This window comes from Gigantopelta aegis, chromosome 4, assembly GCF_016097555.1.
Source record: "Gigantopelta aegis isolate Gae_Host chromosome 4, Gae_host_genome, whole genome shotgun sequence".
NCBI classification, from domain to species: Eukaryota; Metazoa; Mollusca; class Gastropoda; order Neomphalida; family Peltospiridae; genus Gigantopelta; species Gigantopelta aegis.
The window spans coordinates 54,168,729-54,187,304 of record NC_054702.1 but is presented as its reverse complement, the minus strand read 5'-3'; the positions used below and the strand labels follow the sequence as shown (position 1 = coordinate 54,187,304).

At 37.7% G+C, this 18,576-nt stretch overlaps 1 protein-coding gene across 1 annotated transcript; it reads right to left on the bottom strand.

Moving 5' to 3' along the window:
* Positions 1-2,007: 2,007 nt before the first annotated feature.
* On the bottom strand, positions 2,008-16,896 carry LOC121372117 (WW domain-containing oxidoreductase-like). Its single transcript, XM_041498381.1, has 8 exons — positions 16,703-16,896; positions 9,843-9,928; positions 8,803-9,010; positions 8,255-8,289; positions 7,750-7,944; positions 6,153-6,303; positions 4,125-4,251; positions 2,008-2,216 (listed from the first exon to the last, which is right to left on the bottom strand). The coding sequence occupies exons 1-8, from the start codon at positions 16,776-16,778 to the stop codon at positions 2,117-2,119; spliced, it is 978 nt and encodes a 325-aa protein (XP_041354315.1). The 5' UTR covers positions 16,779-16,896; the 3' UTR covers positions 2,008-2,116.
* Positions 16,897-18,576: the final 1,680 nt, after the last annotated feature.

Below are 18,576 nucleotides of genomic sequence, written 5' to 3'. Positions count from 1 at the left end.
GAAAATATATTTTGAGCTTGTTGTTGCTGCAGGTTCAGCAGTAATAACAACAACAACAACAACAACAACAACAAAAATAATAATACCCCACAAAACAAAACTTTAGAAACGAAGAACATCAGCAAAGGCACAAAAAATACAAACTCCTAAAACAAAACAACAACAAACAAACGCACGTAAATAGTACTTGTTAATATTACTCATAGAAGGCAGGGAGTCAACAAAATGTTCCAGCTGGGTTTTTTTCCGACTTAATCTACTCATCAACAATACACCAATATAACATTTTAAAACTGTAACATGCATGATGACTATGTATCTGCCACTAGCATATGCAGTACGGTACCGTATCTCCACACATGACCGATTCCAAAGGATGTTACGATATAGTCGTGAGATTATACAACCATGACTCACTGTCGAGGTCTTTATCAGCGAGTTTCGTTTAATTTCAACTGATTTTCATGCTTATATCCAATTAAGGTTCAAGCACGCTGTCCTTGGCACACACCTCAGCTATCTGGGCTCTCTGTCCAGGACAGTGGGTAGCTGTTAATTGGTAGCTGTTAGTGAGAGAGAAGAGGGTGTTGTGGTCTTACGCCTACCCACTGAGTCGTTAAAACTCGCACTGGGTGGGAGTCGGTACGGGGCTGCAAACCCTGTACCTACCAGTCTTATGTCCGATGACTTAACCACGATGCCACCGCGGCCGGTCGAGGAGAGCTGGTCCTGACTACTATATACTATATGGTTTCAATTCCGTCTGTAGGAGGACTGCCACTTGATAGTGCGCGCTAGTACAGGCACCTAAACACCTTTCTACAGCTGGCCTCAAATTATCTTCCCATTTGGAAAAATCCGGAAATTTGTCCGCGCAAGTAGTCTGCTGTTTGACTGTGATTGTTTCATGGCAGACAGCTATGAAGTGGCAACTATTTGACTGACGTGATAGGGGAGAGCATGTAGTTTGTAAACATGTGTAACTTGTTGACATTGAAGACTTGTTTGTGGTAATTCCGGCCCATGCAAAAGTAGTGCTTTTGTGTAAAATGGGTGTACTCCGGCCAGGTTTAGAGGGTGTGTTTATTTAAACCAATATGCTGGGAGAAAGAGCTGGACAACAAGGGTTGTCCTTTTCAGGGTATGTGTCCCCCAGGCAGGCAAAGGTAGATACAAAAATCCATGGGCCTGCTGACATTAATAAAAATGTTATAGCCACTAAGGCTATATAGAAACATATAGAGAAATTAATTATGGTCTGTGGCCAGCTGCTTCCGTAAACAAAAGAATGTCTGAAAGTGCACGATGATGAGCATAATCATAAAGGACCGAATTTATGTAGGCTATTTTTTTTCCTTAAACGCAGGAGTTTGTGCTTAGTAAATCTATGTAGTCACACGCGTGTAAGTCTAAAACAGGCTTTGTAAATTCGGCCAAATATATTTTGCAGGGAACTGTGAGTATCTTACAGAAATATTACTCAAATTACTTTGAGGACGAAGTACCTTTAAAAATCATTTAAAATAAGGTAACCTTCATCATCAACTAACAGCATAACAGTAAACTGCATATAATAACAGTAAAGCTAGTGAAAAACATAGGCGTCGGATGCCGGTAGAGGTGGCAAGTGGCACAGGCTGTAAATATTATGCATTATCCCCCCTCCCACACACACACACACACACGTTAAAATGCAAATTAATATATAACTGCCCCACCACTGGAAGTTTCTGACTTATTCCGATATCTTGTAGTGGAGAATGTACGCCAAAGTGTGATTTCGTTGAAATTAGCATTTGACAATCTTCGTTGTATTCCGCCTGAATACATTATTATCACTAGTATCAGGTTTATGAATAATAAGGCTTAAATTAACATGTTCCTTCGATGATGCAATTGCGTGGCCTCATAGGCTAAAGCTAGTACACATACTTGTTTATAATGTAGACATTCAGTCAGTAGTGGGGTCGAATCCCTGAGTGGGAACACACAAAAAACTTCAAATCCTATTGTTCTCAGTTGTAGATTCTTAAAAAATAATTTACAGTATTACAGTAGTGTGACTTCACACGTATGGATTAAGGAAAATAAGTTTGTTCCTTGTGGTAATAAGATACTATTTTAGTCCTTCCAATGCGGATATAACGTCATCAGACAAATAATCCTGTAAACAATGCAGAGAGTACTTCCAAAGGTCCTCTTGGTATTGCTTGTTTCTGAAAAGTGTAAAGTGAATAAATATGAGTGAATAAAACATTACTGATTACAATGCCAATATATTTGTGTAAATTAAAGTCCGAACCAAAATGTTAACAACTACGATAAATTGCTCTCCTATTATTAGTTTTCGTTAGATTTTACCCACATTTTGTCCAGACAGAAATCTTGAAAAAACCATTACAATGACACAGACTCCACATACTAGATAATAACCATGCTAGCTATATCGACTTCGCTAAGATCGCATAGGGCAAAAAACATGTAATTTTTTGCCGGCTACCATTTTGACTTTTTATGGAATATTCTCCAAGAGGGGTGAAAGGATATGACTTAATCTAACAACGTCAGAACATGTTATGATATAAAAGCAAACGTGATGACGTCATATTAATTTTTTTTAATTCGTTTTTGTTTGTTTAAAGATACTACTTGAGATCATTGATTTTATATTAATTATGTCACATACTTTGGAGGCTTTCACCCCCCTTGAAGAGCATTCCATAAAAAAGCAAACTGGCAGACGGCAGAAAACTGCATGTATTTTTCCCTATGCTATCTCAACGAAGTCGATACTGGCGACATCGTTACAGTCTCATATGTGAAATCTGTGTCACTGTAATGTTTTTTTTTTTCCACAACATGTGCCTTGACAAAATTTGGGGGAAATGTAACAGTAAGTTAAAGGTAGGAGAGTAATTTATAGTAGTTGTTAACAATTTTGTTCGGACTTTACGAAGTTTTCAGATTTGCGTGTGTTATTGTCTATTTGATCCCACAAACTGACAAAAATTAAACATTTGCGGGCATCAAATAGACAATAACACTCGCAAATCTAAAAAAATCAATATGGTTATGTCCATTGTAAACTGAATCGTTTTAGAAACTGGTTGATGTGTTCAGTTTTGTGACGGATGGACGGCCAGTTTAAAAAGAGAAACCAGCGCATGATCATATAATTATTGTGTAACTTATATCACTGATTATCTACTGCTGAAATTATTGTCCTACATTGTCCAATGTATTATAGATTATCATTATATTTAACCTTGTACGGGTACTCGAGTCCTGTGAACGAACTCAATTCTTGCTCAATCTAATTAAAATTAGTTCCACTATTACATGTGGATCTAACACCAGCCAGTTGGAGCTCATGTCCACCAATCAAAACCTTACTTGCAGAATCCTGCCAGTGATTTAAAAATAATTTGAAAACATTCCGAATTATCCTGAGGGTATACGACATGTTTCGTGTGAATTACGAATGCCTTAAAACATGTTTTATTTTATAAAATAAATAATTTGTAATGTAAAACTGAAGACTGATTTAGGTTTTTTTTTATATAAATAAATAAATACTTTTTAATGTAAAATTGAAGACTGATAACCCACCCCGTACGTATTGGTATGGGTCGCTGTACTGCGGCTACTAAAATAGACTCGCCCGATATTTTTAGAATTTGTATGCTCCCAAATAACGTTATAAAAGGCGAAGTGTGATTGGTCAATATTTAAATTATTATTTACAGACGAAATGTTACTTGGACATTGGGGACTACGCAGTGTTGTTAGCAATCCGATTAAAATTAGTTCTACTGGTCTAAATAAGGCATTCGTAATTCACATGAAACATATCGTATACCCTCAGGATAATTCGGAATGTTTTCAAATTATTTTTAAATCACTGGCAGGATTCTGCAAGTAAGGTTTTGATTGGTGGACATGAGCTCCAACTGGCTGGTGTTAGATCCACATGTAATAGTGGAGCTAATTTTAATTAGATTGAGTCTTGCTAGGTCGAGACGCGGCCCGTGCCGGAGTACTCGAGTACCCGTGGTGACCCTACCATCTACCTTTCTCAGTTGGTAAGAAATGACTAGACAGACTGTGCATCTTTTGAACTTTACCTCGCTGCACTAGCTGTTGCTGCTGGTTTAGTCTTCACAAAGTATACGTCATTGACGCCTTTCCACTTGGGGTTGACTGCCGCGTCGATCAGAGTTATCGCTCCTTGATAAGACGACTTAAAACAACCTAAATGGAAAAATGAATGTTTAAAGTTAGTTTGTTTTGTTTAACGACACCACTAGAGCACTTTGATCAGTTAATCATTGGCTATTGGATGTCAAACATTTGGTAATTCAGAATTTCAGACAGGGATGTTTTATGAAAATAATAATAATAATAATAATAATAATATATATATATATGTATTAAATAGTGTATATACATGTATAATTACATGTACTGTAAATCATAAAATATTACTGATCTTAATATTTAACGAAATCAAAATAAGTGACATATTAGCGACATAGAACTTTAGCGATGTCATCATATCAGAAACTAAAAAGATAAGTTGTAGGATCAGCTGAAATAATGTTTTTGGAGTTATTCACCTTACAGACATCTTGAATTTGCAGTAATGTGCGTGCTAAATAAGTAGTGTTTACTATCCTTTTAGTTTAATCAATAGTATGTAACCATTGTTTTGCCTTCGATTAATCACAGACTAAACAATCGCACAAAGGTTTTTTGTCACAGTGAGCGACAGTCCGTTGCATGTCTCTTTAAATTTAGCATCATGAAATATTAGGATCTTGTATGACCTCGCTAAATTCACCAACATTTTTCTCTGACATTTCCTGATTTACATTACACACGTCTATATATTTACACGCACGCACACACGTCTATATATCTACACGCTCGCACACACGTCTATATATATCTACACGCACGCACACACGTCTATATATCTACACATCCGCACAAACACACGTCTATATATCTACACGCACGCACACACGTCTATATATCTACACGCTCGCACACACGTCTATATATCTACACGCACGCACACGCACGTCTATATATCTACACGCACGCACACGCACACGTCTATATATCTACACGCACGCACGCACGCACACACGTCTATATATCTACACGCACGCACACGCACACGTCTATATATCTACACGCACGCACACGCACACGTCTATATATCTACACGCACGTACACGCGTCTATATATCTACACGCACGCACACGCACACGTCTATATATATACACGCACGCACGCACACACGTCTATATATCTACACGCACGCACACACGTCTATATATCTACACGCACGCACACGCACGTCTATATATCTACACGCACGCACGTCTATATATCTACACGCACGCACACGCCTATATATCTACACGCACGCACGCACACACGTCTATATATCTACACGCAAGCACACACGTCTATATATCTACACGCACGCACACACGTCTATATATCTACACGCACGCACACGCACACGTCTATATATCTACACGCACGCACACACGTCTATATATCTACACGCACGTACACGCGTCTATATATCTACATGCACGCACACGCACATATATATACACGCACGCACGCACACGTCTATATATATACACCACGCACGCACACACGTCTATATATCTACACGCACGCACACACGTCTATATATCTACACGCACGCACGCACGTCTAAATATCTACATGCGCGCACACACGTCTATATATCTACACGCACGCACGCACACACGTCTATATATCTACACACACGCACACACACATCTATATATCTACACGCACGCACACACATCTATGTATCTACACGCACGCACACACGTCTATATATCTACACGCACGCACACACATCTATGTATCTACACGCACGCACACACGTCTATATATATATCTACACGCACGCACACACGTCCATATATCTACACGCACGCACACACGTCTATATATCTACACGCACGTACGCACACACATGCTTTAACCTTTAACAATTTTTAAGACAATAACCAGTTATTCTTTGTGTACATATATACGCACTATGCATATCCAAGACAATGATACATATAACCTTTAACTTTTGTTAAATAAGACTCACCTGTATTGTTCATACACCGGATCATACCGTGAAAACATCGCATGTCGCTGTAATTTCTATTTATCTCTGTAGCCACTATACCTGGGTGAAGACACGTAACACTGACGTTCGAATCCTGGAGTCGGCGGACTAGACAGGACATGTGCTGTATCTGCTCAATGACAAAACATCATAACCTAGCTTTAGGACTTCGAAATTTCACTAGCCATGGGATCAATGATTTTCAAAATTCACTAGCCATAGTAAAAAATATACATTTGTATTGATACACAAAACACTAAGATGGCCAAAACACTCTAATTAACATGCAGTTTGTAAAATGTTTATTTGTGCTAATGCCATCCTAAAACTATTCCCAGTAAATTAATTTTATTTGGTGTACAAGAGGCTTAAACTAGCATATGGCAAAAATTTAAAAATTAATCTGTTACTTCTTGCAAAATTGGGGATTGCTAATAAACACATTATTTAATTCTCACAAATAGCATGTGACATCCTACTTTTCCAGGTAAATAAAATGCAAGAAACCACACACATTTTATATGGACATGTATCAGGCTGTATGCATAGCCATAAAATATATACATTTTATATATTAATAATTATAAACAAGTTAATAAACGTAAGATTATTCAAACTGTTCAAGTCATCTGTTCTATTTTGTTAAAGCCGCACACCCTAGTTCCATCCAGCGAAAATAAATTATAATTTAGTTAATCTACAAACCTGTAACACACTTAGATCACGTTTTTATCAAATGGAGTGAAAAAGCAGGTTTTATATCGATAAATACCATGGGAATCCCCATGTCCCAATTGCTTGAAATAATTTTGAAAGTTAGTATTCTGATGTCACCGGTAGAAGCACAACAATGCCTACGTCACGACAAATTTCACAGACTTGGGGTGCGTTCGTTTCACCTCTCCTGGACATGTTCCAACTGTTCTGTCCTGGTTGTATCCCCTCTCCAGATATTGTAAGACTTAGCAAAATTATTGGTTTTAAAGGTTTGTAACGTTTTGTATTGAGACACTTACTTGTCTGAACTTTATTGTTACTGAAAATGTTCACGAACTGTGAAGAAAAATCTCACAAATGAACAACAACAAATCGGATGTTGATTGCGCGAACCGTGCACGAGAAAACAAACCGAACCAAAATGATAACGGTCACGTGATATACCAACGTCTGTGACATTAAAAATAGATTGGACCTCGCTTGCTTAACGGTTTTTTCTCGACAACACGTTTTGTGAAAAAATGCAAAAAATGCATTTCGTGGTTTTACAAACATCAGGATTACCAAAAAGCACTTCAGGTGAATGGAAATGTGTATTCTAAATAATAAAATGTAAGTAAAGTGCAATTTTATTTGTGAAAAATGGGGTTTAATAGCGAAAAACAACGCCGTAATGGTTAACAAATAAACGTAACTAGGGTGTGTCCCTTTAAGGGATATTTATTTAATGACATCCACCTGTGGCCATTTTCTAGGCAGCTGCTACAAAAATTACGGGAACAAAAATACGGGAAACAAGACCGTGTGTTAACTATAATATTATATATTTAGAGAATATTTTATTGCAGCATTAATATACCTGGTACATTTTAGAATTTCCATAATACTTCATTCTAGAATAATCTGTTTCTATTTTGGCTTGTGCTTTTTCAAGATTAAAGTTTCCGTATTCATGAGCTGAGCTTGAAACGAATACGATTCGGCAGTCATCGCCACTCTGCTTCATGATTGGTAGAAGATGAGCGACTAGAAGGAAGTGACCTAGATAGTTGACCTATGAGAATAAAAAAAAAAAAAAAAATAGATATAAAAAATAAGCAAACATCTGCTCTAACATTTAATAAAAATAATGGTTCTGATGAATACCAATGTCCGAAATAATCCCAATAATAGGACCTTATAAACAAAATAAAAAAATTAATTAATATAAAAAAAAAAACACACCGCCCAACATCATCTAATGAAAGGAACATTATCGCCACAACATTTCAAGATGGCGAGCTGACCTCTAGTTTAAATTAACTATTTAAATTTAAACGTCAAAGTTAAAAATATTTGTTAAATGTGAAACCAATTTTACGTACCTGGAAGTGCATTTCATATCCATCTTCTGTATAACCTTAAAATATAAATTATTACTTGCATGTCAAATTTAGTTTTAAAATGATTATCTTCATATCAGTACATTTAATAGATGCAATATGTAGTTTGTGTATAGGCCCAACTATTTTGTAATTTTTACTAAAATTTAACCATACTGATAACAATAACGCATTACAGTTGTAGTTGTGTTTTTATTTTATGTTTTGTATATAATGATTGACGTATGTGGCTATAGATTAATAATATATGCGTTGAACAGCTTTATTTAAGAATCCAAGGTGGTAGTCTTTCACCTTCATGGAAGAATGAACCACAGAATCGCGTTAAACGCTGTATGGCTATTTTGTTAATAACATAGAATACTATGAAAAACAGTTGCATTCTTTCTTCATATTTGTTATGAACGTCGGTTTTGTGTATCACATTATATTGATTGGACCAATCCAAGCATTTATAACAAAAGAGTATAAATTTACAAACTGAAATTATATTAACGTAATGACAAGGTACGTAACCTAGTTTTCTATACCTCTAACAACCAAACCAACACCGGCATTACATAGCAGAACATGCAGTTTCCGGCCTGAACTCTTGAACATGGCGATGAAGTTCATCGTCGATTTCAAGGACGCAAGATCAAGGAGCATAAACTCGACATTTAACTTGTCGTCTTGTATGATATTTTTTTCTCCCCTTTCTTTTGCTTCCCGAAATTCCTTATTCATTCTCTCTATTGCCTGTAAATACAAATATTCAGAATGATACATATTGTATTGAAATTCAGAAAAAGCATATATACGTGTATAACGAACATATTTGTTTGTTTGTTTAGAAAATAATTAGGCGAATCAAATGTGTTTTTGGTCATTCTAGAATACGTTGTTGTATTGCAGTTCTGTAGAATGGCGTTTACGTCCAATCGACAGCGTAATAGTGTTACATATTTTTGTATACAGGTTTCTAGACGTTTAAACGCCTGATATATTAAATAAATAAATAAATTTACTTTCCTGCCTATATTGAATTGGGGTTCCGACATGAAGTTAATGGTTAGTAGTTGGTGGAAGAGAATGATGTTAATGCAATTAAACTATTCCAATTCCAATTAAGCAATGAAAAGAAATGAATATTTGCTTAACAACACCTCAGCACTACTATTTTGAAACTTTAAAATTTGGTCAAAAGATATATATATATATATATATATATATATATATATATATATATAGAGAGAGAGAGAGAGAGAGAGAGAGAGAGAGAGAGAGAGAGAGAGAGAGAGAGAGAGAGAGAGAGAGAGAGAGAGAGATGCATATACTGAACAACAAAAGAAACGCGAATATGTTTTCTTTTGTTCGTTGTTCAGTACATTCTACAGGTTCTTCTGATTGTTTAGGCCTAGCAAAAGAAATGTATGTTACCAGGAACCCGACCCCACCTATAAAAAAGGACCAACTCTAATTTCTTTTTCGATGCATTTTCTCCCTGATTTTAAAAATATATTAATATGTAGAGTACTTACATAACATTGTATCTGGCCCGGAAACACATATTTAAAAAATCTTTATTTACCTCCATGGCTCTTTGTTCCGAGCGACAAGCGATGATAACGGTAGCTCCCATCATGGCGATGTGTTTAGCAGCTTCATAACCAAGACCTGCAATGACATCAATAGACAAGGAATTGTGTGTATAGAAAACAACAACAACAACAACAACAAAACCCCACAAAAACATAAGGCATCGGAAAAAATGTGCAAATCACCTCGCGATTAAATCATTCTATTACTCTGTTAAGTTTTATGGAAATCGGATGAGAAATGAAAATACTATTGTATGAGTGTTCATGACAGACGATGTTCACGACACGAGTGCCTAAATTACCGTATCGTATTTCCCCGAGCGAGAAACATCGGCTGTAATGAACAGGAATGTAAAATTATTCTATTTATTACCGTATAATTATTCTGCTAAATTAGTAAATAGACAGTCCAGTCAATGTTTACAAGAAAAGACTTTATTTACACTCGGGCCGTTACACAACGGCATAGGAGGAATATATACATAAACATTTGGTTATATACACGTGACAAGATGGTTGACAGTAAATACATTAATTACAATACATACACAAACACATACACAAACACATACGATCACACATATCAGTATATTATGTAATAATACAGATATTTAATACAGATATACGGGTAACCAAGTACTTATAAATAGTCCATGGGCCAGATACCGAAACCCTCCCCCTCCCCCCAGGGATTTTTGGAGACAAGTATTTTTAGATACCTCATTATATATGAATTTAATACCTGCTTGTCTGCAGCAAAAATGTTGGTGGATTAAAAAAATATCGCCATTTGAATGGGGGTACCCTTGCACATTTTGTGTCCCCAAAACACTATATTGAAAAATTAAATATAGTGATAAAGTTGTCATCCATATAAATTTTTAACAGATATAAGGCCAAAATTAATGATATTCATCCTATACTAGATATTAATAGTAACAAACCAAATAACAATGCAATATGTGGTATGAATAATGATATACTTATCGGCAAAAGTTAAGCAATGCCTGAAATGCATTATTTTCTATATTTACACATATTTTGGGCTGCTTGAACCTTTTACTATTAAAAATTGCACTGTATTTAATATATTGAGGCAGCATTATTCAAATATGGTTCAGTATATCTGCCTATACTATACTCAACAAAATTAATTAAGGTTCAATAGATATTTTAGCATTTTCCTTTAAATATGGGGGAAAATAAAACTTCTTCCGTTGAAAGTTGTCAGCATTATGGCATGTTCTTAAACTTAATGACTTAAATAACAATTTTGAGGGAACACAATGACAAAAAACATTCTGAATAAATGTGTAACAAATACTTGCCTAATGCTCATTTCAATATTTTTCATAAGTATGTGAAATCCCAGTGTTTTTTGCGTGTATAACCAGTAAAAGTTTACTGAAACAATGTATAGAAGCCATATATATGACCAAAACATGCTAAAATAATATGACAGTAACAAAAAATTATATTATAATATAAGAAAGTTTACTAGCCCTTAATTAATTTTGTTGAGTATACATGTATGTGCATCAATATTATGAATATGTCCCTCTTTACTAAACACCAGTGTTAAAAATTTAAAGCATCAGTTTTGTGTACCTACCATAATTTCTTTTGCATTACATGTACAAGTCATCTATCTCACAGAAGTTCATCTTATACTAGTCTGTGTTTGTAATATTTTTAGAATGGCTTTATATTTACATTGTGCTTAACTTATGCTCAAGTGTATATAATTAGTTTCTACATCAAATATTGTCTAGGAAACTTTTGACTTCCTTTCATATTCCTTTGCATTTTCATGCAATTAAAGTATGTCTGTCATGTTCACAATTTCTGGTATTCTCCTTCTCCAGGCTCTGCTCTGGTTCCCCCATCAGTATGTCCATCAGCTCTCATGGTATCATATCACTATTTCATCTCTGTGTGCCTTCTAACATTTCTCAGCCATATGACAATTTGGTTGGGGAATAGCCTGGCCTGACTGATACCAAATGACAACTTGGCAATTTGTTCTCTTTATGTGCATTCTCAGAGCATTCTCAGTGAATACATACATGTAGAGTGGAGAAGGCTGATTTATACTCTACTGTAGTTCAATATTATCATCCTTGGTTTGGCAACAAACATTTCCAGATATTTCTCAAGTCATGATGTTTTTGTATGTTATTCGCACCTGCACTCCCATAGAGAAGGTATATGAACAGATCTGCTTCTTAAATATATGAACATCAATTTTTGCTGAACTTCCATGAGCTAACAACATTTCAAGGAAGTCTTGGTGTTGCTTGAGAATGTTCAAAACCTCCAGTTTTCCATTCTGCATAAAAGCACTGATGGTATCATAACCAGTAATGGCAAGCACAGCTGGAATTGCTAGTTGGTGTCTTCCCTACATCCTTAATGATGCTGTGCACATCTATAAGATGCCTCTTGTTGCCAAATTGAGTGTATACAAATGTCCGTATCTGGGATGGTGAACTGGCAGCAATGTACAGACACTGAAGTATAATCTTTGTTTCTGCATTTTCTTGTGCACTTTACAACACCCTCAGACATGGTTTGCGTTTGAAACATGTACTTTGTCTCACAAATAGAACCCTCTTCCCAAGAAGATGACGGCAGAGTTTTCTTTTTTTTCATTTAAATGGTCTTCTAGTCTCTTAAGACCTTTGTAGGGATTCCTTAGATCAAGTGTGGCTTGGAAGAACCCCTTTCACATGAGAAATTTAGTGCCAAACCACGAATGCTGTTATTATGCTACTGTGGATTAGTTGCAAACCTTCCGTCCAGTAGATATTCCCTGAAAATATGCTGTACCAATAGAGCAAATTGGAAGAGAGCAAACTGCCATGGTCTCATATGGTATTAGTCATATCACAAAGTCCAGGCGGGCATGGCACTATAACATCAAACCACTAGTCAACTCTATCCGACCTAAACACTTAAACACTTATGTGGATAAAATAATTACTAAATTGCGCATAGGTAAATCTTCGCAGCTCAACAGCTGCTCTTTCACCAATAAAAACCCTGACTGTGAGTGTAGCACCCGGGAAGACATGACACGCTATCTCCTGGATTGCACGCTACACAACAGCCATAGAAAACTAATGATAGAATCAATAACCGAAGCCAACCACAATAAACCAATTACACCTAACTTTTTACTTAACCCTGATAAATATCTAAAACATAAAACCTTCAAAGCAGTATATCAATTCGTCCAGACCACCAAACCAAAACTATAAGTGCCACGTACTGCCCGCCTTGCCAGCGTTCGGTCGACGCGGACCACCAACCCGACTGATCGCAGGCAGGATGGGAAACTGTAGCACACCCATCGGGCTCCTGACAGTCATAAAGTTAAAAACTAAAATTATAAAATGATCGCAACCACCCGCCTGTACGTCTCCCGGAGGGAAGAGCGACCTTCTGCACTCGACCGACATGCACTCCAATCCGGGGGACCAACGATCTATAATTAAGTTAAGTAATTAATACGCTGCTTAACTCGTGACACCCGTGACTCCCTGGATGGAACATCCACCCTACGCACTCGAACAGACCACGTATTCCAACCCGGGGGGAGAACGGTGAAACGACAAAAGTAAAAGCATATACCTAGCCAAATTAGCTGGCACAAATTCAGCAATAAATTAACAATTACTCAAAACCACCCGCCTGTACATCTCTCGGACGGAAGAGCGTCCTTAAGCACTCAACCAAACAAGCACTCCAACCCGGGGATCAACGGCGGGATGGTAGCGAATGATTTAATAACCGCTAGATATGACAATGCTTGAATCGTGACATCTGTGACCCCCTTGGTGGAACATCCACCCTACGCACTCGAACAGACCACGTATTTCAACCCGGGGGGAGAACGGTGAAACGACAAAAGTAAAAGCATATACTCAACCAAATTAGCTGGCATAAATTTAGCAATATAAATTAACAATTACTCAAAACTACCCGCCTGTACATCCCTTGGATGGAAGAGCGACCTTAAGCACTCGATCAGGCACTCCAACCTGGGGATTAACGGCGGGACGGTAGCGAGTGAAAGAAAGAAAGAAATGTTTTATTTAACGACGCACTCAACACATTTTATTTACGGTTATATGTTCATGTTCTGAAGCTCGTGATTGACAACTGGCATACACCACCCGCTAACGACCCATTAGTTTGTTTGTTTGTTGTTGTTGTTGTTGTTTTTTTTTTTGTTGTTTTTTTTTTTTTGGGGGGGGGGGGGTTCTTTCGTGTGTTTTTTTCTTTTTCTTTTTTTTTTTCTTTCTTTCTTTCTCACTAAGACAGGATCGAAGTCGTCAGTAACCCAATTGGCTAATTAACCAGCCAATCAACATCGTTAGATAATCAACCAAGATAGGACACCACTAATTATCGCCTATTTTTTTTGCAGCACTCTCATTGGTCCAATCCAGCCAATCACGGATCAACAACCCCACTACACCTAACTGTAAATAAACTGCACGAATTTGTCTTTGCACCCGCACCATGTTTATTTTTTTTATTTTTTATTACTGATGCATTCCATCCTAGCTAACTAAGGAAGTCAACTAGGGTTCCAGAAGCAAAGACATGCAGGAAAACCGATACCCAACTGTCCAGATAGCCTGAAGACAAACCAAGTAAGCCTACTAAAATCCTATATTTAGGGGGCGGGAATCAAAATTCTTCAAACTAAGTACCTAGATCGGTGCATATATGTATACAATTGCTACTTGCCACCGTTAGTTTCGTTTTATTGCATTGGTAATAAAGTTAAGTATGCCAAGCACTAGGCTTTTAAACCAATACCTACACTATAAGGGTTTAACCCTTCAAATTAGATAGCTAGGCTAGTTTAACTCCCCCTCCGTCATTGTATTCAATGCTATACAAGGACGGAGGGGGATGGGTGGTCATGAATGACCGTTGAACTCACTAGAATAGGGACTTAAGACAATAGGTACAACCGTAACACAAAACTAGGATTCACACACAGACTACACGCTCACTGCATCAGCACACAGGGTGCATTGACTAATGATAACAATGCACCCGCCCCCATTTAATGGTCCAGCACGTACTCTAATAAGGAACCGGACAAAAGAATACCGTTCCGAGTACACAATTGCAATGCACCCGGGGGAAGCTGAACAAAAGAATATCGGCCTCCCCCACCCAAACCCCCAATACTTGCTGCTGGTAATAACCAGAAGCGGTCAGGCCCTTTATAAGGGCCCTATGGGCAACCTAGGGAGACACCACAGCATCGTAAAGGTCTAAAATTAACGAGCTACTCTCGATTCCCTAATATCAAAACCTATATTAGCTCGGCCATTTACCTTTCGACCGACCGTTCAAAATTGCGCCAAATTCCCTCAATCAAAATTGTGCACCCTTTTCTCCTGGCATTTAACTGCTCCATTCAAATTCCATAGCACCACCACCACCCCCACCCGCCTGCTACCGATTTGATCGGGCTGCTGGTGCTCCCTTGCACCTGCCAGTGCAGGCGGTCCCTCCTCTCCCCTCCCCCCACCTTTCCTGTCAACAGCTTGTTCTGAATGTGCACGTAAAACCCTATGACATGACATGACATGTGAAACGTTAGGACCTCTAAGATGCCAGCATGTTTTTTGTTTTTAATTTTAATCATTAATCATGTATGATCAGCCTGCAGAAATGTTGAAAGAAATATTGGCTTTGAGTGCGCTGTCAAATTAACTTGGTGCCACCAAACATTTTATCAAACCCAAGGCCTTGCCATGATTTAAAAAAATATTCTCCCACTGTTTATCAGGTTAGGGTTGCAAAACTTTTTTTATTCTTGTTTATAACTGCAAATATGACCATACCGTCCCCAATCTCATCCCTGGTTACGCCAGCGGCGATGTCACAACCAATTAAAGTGAGTTTTCTAACTCATTGCGTTCAATTTCCCATTAAATCATATTATGTAATTGGTAAAAATCACACAAATTATCACAAAACCTGTTCCAAACAGAACAGTAGCAAAATAACACTATATTACCTCGAAAATCCATCTATATTAAAAAGCATTCTAAGGGGGCATGCCCTCAGACCTCCCAAGATATCTCGCTCCCTTCAGGAGCTGGATTCGTTTGTTGAAGGCAAATTCAAAGTTGCCCTTTTTATAAATTTGGAACCCCAGCCTTTTAAAAATCCTGGATCCGCCCCTGTATATATATTTGATAGAGCAGTTAATTGGCAATAAATATGACAGTGTTTATAGTAAAAAAAATTTTTTTTTTTTTTTTTTTTGGAGGGTGGGGGTGGGGGATAAATGTATGCAAGTTTATTTCATCTAACACAACTTTGTCAGTTAGCCTTTTGCTTGAAACATGTTTATGGAACATGTAAAATTAAGTACTACAAATTTGGGTGAAACTGGGAGTGTTGTAAAAACATCCGGTTATGTCGAAAATGAGCCGTGAAAGGTTCCACTTTCTTCAGTTAATACTTTGGGGGAGGAGTTGGAGTTGGAGTATTCATACGTATGGGTCGTAATTTGGTTGATATAGGACATATAGTGTTTTTATCACATATGTCAGCATCACTTCATTTATTCACATATGTTAACATTGTCACCTATGCGATTTTATTTGGTATAGTTTAACCTTCAGGAAAAGGAGCACTCGAAAAAGTTTGACTGGTACCATAGTCTTCTATCATATCACATTCATCCAACGCAAGACGCGAAAACCAGTCTAGCGACACCCGCGACCCCCGAGCATGACTCGGTATAATATAGCTGTCACTGTACACTGTGTTTATGTTTACAACACTGTAGTAAAATAATGCATAACCTTACCCGTGTTGCCTCCGGTAACTACAACAACTCTATCCCTTGGCACGGAAACATCGGGAATACTCGGCCCGCTGCCCATTGTCCTGTCCCTACGATGTCACTGTAATTACTATAAAACGTTTAAGCAGCAACGTCAGCGTCTTTCGTTGTCGACCCTCTTGGTCAACAAGTTGTTTGTAATACACAACTGCTGGTCAGTGGCGATATTAATCGACAAGGAGCCTCGCTGTGGGGTCTAGGCTCAGTGTGCATGTGTCTTTCTATATTTAGATACACGCCTTGATTTTGAACTTAGAATGTCAACAGAAATGATTAATGTCATACGAAGTAAAGCCACACAGTTGGACAAGCATTATGGATGATTATTGGATATCGTTTTCCTTAAATGAGAGAGAGAGAGAGAGAGAGAGAGAGAGAGAGAGAGAGAGAGAGAGAGAGAGAGAGAGAGAGAGAGAGAGAGAGAGAGATGGATGGATGGAGGGAGGGAGGAAGACACAGTGAGAAAGAAAGACAGGGAGGAGACACACACACACAAAGAGACAGGGAGGAAGACAGACATACAGTGTGTGTGTGTGTGTGTGTGAGAGAGAGAGAGAGAGAGAGAGAGAGAGAGAGAGAGAGAGAGAGAGAGAGAGAGAGAGAGAGAGAGAGAGAGAGAGAGAGAGAGAGAGAGTGCGTATGTACATTGTGTGTGTGTGTGGGGGGGGGGGGGTGCTAAACGAAAACGTGAGGGGGACATTTATATAAATTGTCCCCCGGCGTTGAAAAGTGAGGGGGACGCGTCCCCCCTGTCCCCCACCGATCGACGCCCATGCATGTGCGTCAAAAATAAAGGCTTTTAGAGAAAAAATAGGTGAGGTAATAAATAGAATAAGAAACTCGGTACCAGTTATTATCAAATTTATGTTCCTCGTGAAATGACAAGTGAAAATTATTTCACTTGGGGACATAAATTTGATAATAACTAGTAACTCGTTTATTATCCTCTATTTACATACTTCAATTATTCATCTTCAGAAAGGAACTGCTAAATAAGACGTCATACATACTGTGACGTTACTGCAGTAAAAGGCGATTGATAATTACTTAATTACGTAATGGTTGCTTTTATCTAACGAAGAGCATTAAGAAAAAGTTTGTTTTATTTAACGACACCACTAGAGCAGATTGATTTTTTTATCTTATCATCGGCTATTGGACGTCAAACATATGGTCAATGTAACACTGTTTTTTAAGAGGAAACCCGCTGTCGCCACATTGGCTACTCTTTTACGACAAGCAGGATAGCACAAACCATGGCCTTTGTTGAACCAGTTATGGATCACTGGTCGGTGCAAATGGTTTACACCTACCCATTGAGCCTTGCGGATCACTCACTCAGGGTTTGGAGTCGGTATCTGGATTAAAAATCCCATGCCTCGACTGGGATCTGAACCCAGTACCTACCAGCGTGTAGACTGATGGCCTAACCACGACGCCACCGAGGCCGGTAAGAGCATTAAGAAGTGGACAAAACTTTCTAATAAAATACATTTCTTTTTTCTTTCTTTTCATTTCATCATTAGTATCTATGTGATAAAATGGGAAAATAATGAATTTAATATCTTTTTGTGCCGCACGTGTATTTAAATAGATCTTAAATGTATGCATCTTGTTTCTGGTTGTTTTATTTGCTGTCTGTGTACGTGTACTCTGGCTCTCAGCCGAGTGGTATGACCAATGTATTGTTCTTTGCAACCTTGACATGTAATTACACAAATAAGGTTGTTAACCGAACAATCCATATCCCTGTGTACCCGAAATAAACCTTTGTGTGCCTTCTAAAATATGTTGGCATGTACCACATTTACTTCGGTTACACTTTTTAACACTGCATT